Here is a 5,670-nt window from a genome sequence, read left to right as displayed (position 1 = left end):
TCAGAATTATAACCGAGAGGTAGGTCCATATATACCTCTTCGAATAAATCCTCATTCAAGAAATCATTGTTTACATCCATTTGAAGCAAAGACCATTTGTTTATGGTTGCCAACAACAGAAGCACTCGAACAATGGTGATTTTTACCGCGGGTGAGAATGTGTCCTTGAAGCCTATACCAGCTTGTTGGGTGTATCCTTTTGCAACTAGCTTGGCTTTATATCTATCCACAGAGCCATCTGCTTTGTATTTGACTTTGCAGACCCATCTGCAACCAATGGTGTGTTGGCCAGCAGGCAGGGGCACCAAAGACTAAGTGATTGTGTCTTTCATGGCCTGGAACTCTTCATCCATTACTCTTCATCATTCTGGAAACTTGACCGCTTGATGGAAGAAGGCGGGTTCAGGGATTGCAGCAATATTGGCAATGAAAGCAAAGTGAGGTTGAGAGAGATATTTAAAATTCACGTGGTAAACATTGTGGGAATGATAATCCTTGAGGTACGGAGGTGGTCTTGATAGTCTAGATGTTCGATGAGGTTCAGAGGTGGGAATCGCTTGAGATGAAGCTCGGACTTGTTAAAGTTGTGGCTCTACATTGGTGGCAGGTGAAGAGGAACGAGGTGTCACATCGGGAAGGCAAAGAGGCATGACCACATCAGGAAAGATATCAATAATGGTGCTGGAAGTCTTAGAAGATTGTTGAAATGGAAACTCAGACTCCATAAAGGTAATATCCCTCGATATAAAAATCTTCTTAGCGATTGGATCATAGAGCTTATATCCCTTGCAGAAGGATATCAATGAAAATTGACCGCATTTGGAAATGAAGGTGGAAGCATGAGCTAGACAACCAAAGACTCGTAAAGAATGGTAGTCTGGCTATTTGGAGAATAACTTCTCATATGGTCAGCTATATTGAAGGGATGGACTTGGCAATCTATTGATGAGAAATGTGGTAGTCAGAACACATTCGTCCCAAAATTCAATTGGGGCCTTGGATTGAAAGAATAGAGCCCGAGCCACATTGAGCAAATGCTAGTGTTTTCATTCAACTATGGAGTTCTGCTCAAGCCTTTTGACACATGAGAATTGATGCACTATCCCTTTCGAATTGAGGTATTCAGTGAGTGAAAGTTCACCTGCATTGTCTGATCGCATTTGCTTCACCCTAGTCTTAAATTATATTGAGTCTCAACCATATTGTAGAAATTGATAAGAGTATTAGCAGCATCAAATTTATGTTTCAATAAGAAGGTCCATGTGAATCAAGAGTGATCATCCACAACAGTAAGAAAAAATCTCATATTATTATATGTAGGGACACGATAAGGTCCCCAAATGTCACAATGAACCAAATAAAAAATGGCAGAAAAAAATTTATTATTTGATTGAAAGGATAAACGCCTAAGTTTGGCTAATGGACACACATCACAATTAGAGTGATTGAATTTTAAGGGTGTTAAAGACAAAATAGAATTCAACCTATTGAAGACTTTTTTAGATGTATGTCCTAATCTTGCATGCCAAGTAGAGCTCCTAACAGAAGAAAGTAAATGACAATTATCAACATCAAGAGAAGGAGCATGCATTAAGGGTGGTGATTGCAGAACAAACATATCATCAACTTCATCACCTTTGTCAATCACCTACTTGAAATTCTCGTCATGTATCACAAATGATAGGTCAAAAAAATGGACACTACAATTTGACAATTTTAGAAGTGAACTACCAAAATCAAGTTGACTCTTAAGGATGGAATGAATATGATATTAACAAGTGTTAAAGAGGGGTTGAGGACAACATTACCAATGGCTAATGCACGGATTTTGGTATGATCAGGTAAAGCAACAAAGTGGTTAGATAATGGTTTTGGGTTAACTAGAGAACTATAGGAGTTGGTGATATGGGTAGTAGCACCTAAATCAACAATCTAGGTACTTGAAATTACCTTTTGGTCCATGTAACAAGAAGAGAACTCTTCACCTGCACATATCTCAGGTTCAATGTCTTGAATGGCTTGCTGTGTATAAAGAAGAGCCATCAATTGGCTGTATTGAGCTGTCGTGAGAGACAAGGTAGAGGTGGGTAATGAACCTTGCACTTCTTGAGCATGATTCACTTGAGCCACATGATGCACCTGAAGCTTTGGAGTCTTGTTTTGCAGATAGCTTGGTGGATAGCCATGAAGACGATAACACTTGTCTTCAGTGTGTCCCATGAGTCCACAGTGAGAGCAAGTTGGATGATCTTTCTTATCCTTTGGCTTCAAATTTTGATGCATAGAGAACTTTGAGGATTGCTTGACTGCAAATGCCATGTGCTGGCTAGGTTGAGGAGAAGTGAGTGCCCGTTATTTCTCTTCATGCAAGACCAGAGAAAAAATTTTGCCAATATAAAGGAGGGGATCCGATAACAGGATTTGGCTTCTAACATTTGTCAAATTTTCATTGAGCCCCATGAGGAACAGCATGACATATTCTTGATTGAGGTAGGTTTGAATTGATTTGACACCACCGCAGGAGCACGAGACCAAAGGATTGAAGGTATTGAGATCTTCCCAAAGAATCTTCAACTTTGTGAAGTAATGTGAAATAGAGAGAGCGCCTTAGGTCAGTGACATGAGAAATCATTTCAGCTCAAAGATGCGAGGTGCATTACTCTGAGAGAAAAATCTCCAAGTCCTGCCAAAGGAGAGCAGCTGAACTCACGCAGATCACGCTTGCAGCAATGTCCTTGGAGATCGAGTTTAGCAACCACGTCGTGACGATGTCGTTGGTACATTGACAAGATTCTGCAAGCACTGGATGAACAATTGGATTTGGTTTTTGCAAAGAACCATCAATGAAGCCTATCTTGTGTTTTCCACTCAACGCAAGACACATTGATCTGCACAATGAAGAATAATTGTCTTGTTGGAGCAGCTGAGAAATAAGCACAAGTCCTGGATGATCACCAGACTGAAGCGAATAAGCCTCGAGAATCGGCGAAGACTGTGCCAGAGAGTTCGAGTTACCTTGAGAGGGATTCGATTTAGAGATGGTGGACATCTTGATCGGAATTGGTGAAGCAAGCATCTCGAAAAAGAAAAGAAGGAGAAGAAAATTGAGGCGAAAAAGTCGGAAAAATTTTCAAGAAAATCACATTGAGAAAGAAAGTGTAGCGGAATCGTAAAGAGAATTCGCTCTGATACCAAATTAAAACGCGTGAACGCAGAAGGAAAAATGGATAATTTCATTGATTAAGTAGTTATAGATTGTTTGTATATATATACATGTACATAATCTAGAGGAGCTAACTAACTGAGTTATATGAGTGACTGACTATTGGTTAAGCTACTGACTAATTAACTTAGATGGTCCATAATACCTATTAAGGCTCCACGAGGATGGGATGACCTGCACCTGCTTATAAATGTAGACAGGAACTGAAAAGGTGATATCTTCTTAAATCCATATTAAATATGAAATTATGAGTTAATACACAAAATGGCCCCTGAAATTTGACCTCCGACTCAATTTAGCCCTCAATGTTTCAATTCACTCCAATTGAACCCTGAAATTTTGACCCGTACCTCAATTTGGCCCTTCTGTGGCTTCCCATCACCGGAGAGCTGACCTGGCAATTTTGGTTGATACCTGGCACTATCAAAACGACGTTGTTTAACTCTTGGCACCTAAATTGTTTAGAAATGATGTCGTGTGACATGAGAAAGGGGTACGGTTAAACCAAAACTCAAACGTTAACCACTTCAAAATGAAACCCCAATTGACCCTTCTTCTTCCTCCTCTTCCCCTCGTATACGTACCCTCAAAGAAGAACCATAGGTGTCGCTGTAACTAAAGCTTGAAGCTTTTCTTACTTTTTTTGCCCCCATTGTGAAGACTAATTGCCTGAGAATCACAATCTCTTCAAAAACAGGTTAGTAACAAAATAGTTGCTCTCAACATACGATGCTCTGTTTTTTGCAAAATGTTGCATGAGGTTTGTTTTTCAATTTTTTCGCTCTATTTTCATCATTGAAACTTTGGGGGACTTTGGTTGATTACGATTGTTGATGATGGTAGAGTTATTGTATGCTAGGGTTTAATTTTTTTTATATGTATGTGGTTGTGATCAACTGAATCTTATAATTTTTTGTGTTCCCCATTTAAAACACATATTGTAAGAGATAGATGATGCACTTCTTATGTTCAGATGTACCCTTTTTGATACAAGCTAAGCCTATTAGCTATGCACTATTTCTAGAATTTTGAGAATGAATTGTTTCATACTGCGGCAGTGTGTCTAATGCCACTAGCACTTGCGTTATTAGGACTAGGGGGTCAGTTTGCTAATTTGCTTCGAGATTCTAGTAACCTATGGTTGCTAATACGTTTATTCATGATTAAAAAGAAGAAATAAGAACAACTAAATTAATCTTTCACTTTGCAGAGTGTCAATCACAAAGTGTGTTGCAAGAGAATATTAGCAATAATTTGACCAAGACGCCAAGTCTAGACTCTAGACACTGAACTTGTTGCCTACATGTAAATTATAAATTGGAGTAAATTTCTAGAGATTATAAATTCCTATGAAAATACATGTAAGACTTGTTTTCGAATTCTATTATTTAATTTTTGTTTGTATTCTAAATTTGTCTCTATAATTTTACATAATTCAATTGACACTAAATTCATTTTGAATTTTGATCTGACTGTCTAATCCTTAGCATATCAGTACAAACCAAAGGCCTAAATTTTCACCTCTTAGATATTTGATGCCCATTATATTATTCTATCCCTTGTAGACAGTGATATTTGGTTATGATTAACTTATTTAATATATTAGAACTAGGCTCCAGTTGAATTGTCTGTAATCTAAGTTACTATTTTTAATAAATTAAAGTTAGTATTATTTTTAACTATTGTGTCTTTTTGAATCTTATTTATAGATGGATGAAGGTATAAGTATTGTGTATCATCATGGAGATAGTTTTGTCATAAAACCAAATGGCAGTTTGGTTTATGACAATGATCACACTGATGAGTTGTCTGGGCTGGATGAGGATGTAGTAGACGTATTTTCACTGAGAGATTACTACAAGGTCCTAGGTTATGACAACATGACTGAGTGTTGGTGGCTTGTTCCTGGTAGACCTATGAAGAGTGGACTGCGAGCACTAAGTCATAACACAGTTAAATATTTTTTGGATCCATTTTATTGATGTTATTTGGTTATATATTGATATCTTTTAATTGGGTTGTATTGATTTTTAATTCTGTTAAAAATCTTACTAGGTCCCTCCATTAGACCCACCTCCATCTCCACCTCCACCTCCACAACATGTGACAAGGCCTAAAAACCTACAATCTAAGAGAAAAATAACTTCTAAGATGGACCCAATGCAAGGAGCAAGCTCTGGGACAGCTGCACGCTTGGCAGAATTTATGAAATTCGTCCCCACCCCGGGCTTCAAACCACCAACAACAAAATAGAATACAATTTACAATGTTGACCAGAAGTTGTGTAGGACATATTTTGTAGAGTGAATTTGATCAAACTATACTCTTTTGATATTTTGAGACTCTATTATGTAGGGTAATCTGTTTTGGCTAATAATATTCTGAAACTATGTTATGTAGGATATTGTGTTGTGTTATAGATACTGTGCTTTTGTTAATGTTACTTA

General features: G+C 37.7%; 1 protein-coding gene across 1 annotated transcript; it reads right to left on the bottom strand.

Moving 5' to 3' along the window:
• Window positions 1-2,656: 2,656 nt before the first annotated feature.
• On the bottom strand, window positions 2,657-3,876 carry LOC112734227 (uncharacterized). Its single transcript, XM_025783458.1, has 3 exons — window positions 3,808-3,876; window positions 3,574-3,675; window positions 2,657-2,992 (listed from the first exon to the last, which is right to left on the bottom strand). The coding sequence occupies exons 1-3, from the start codon at window positions 3,874-3,876 to the stop codon at window positions 2,657-2,659; spliced, it is 507 nt and encodes a 168-aa protein (XP_025639243.1).
• Window positions 3,877-5,670: the final 1,794 nt, after the last annotated feature.

The sequence above is a fragment of the Arachis hypogaea genome, chromosome 13 (assembly GCF_003086295.3).
Source record: "Arachis hypogaea cultivar Tifrunner chromosome 13, arahy.Tifrunner.gnm2.J5K5, whole genome shotgun sequence".
NCBI lineage: Eukaryota > Viridiplantae > Streptophyta > Magnoliopsida > Fabales > Fabaceae > Arachis > Arachis hypogaea.
Note: the sequence above shows the minus strand (reverse complement) of the source record. Positions and strands in the feature narration are given on the sequence as shown.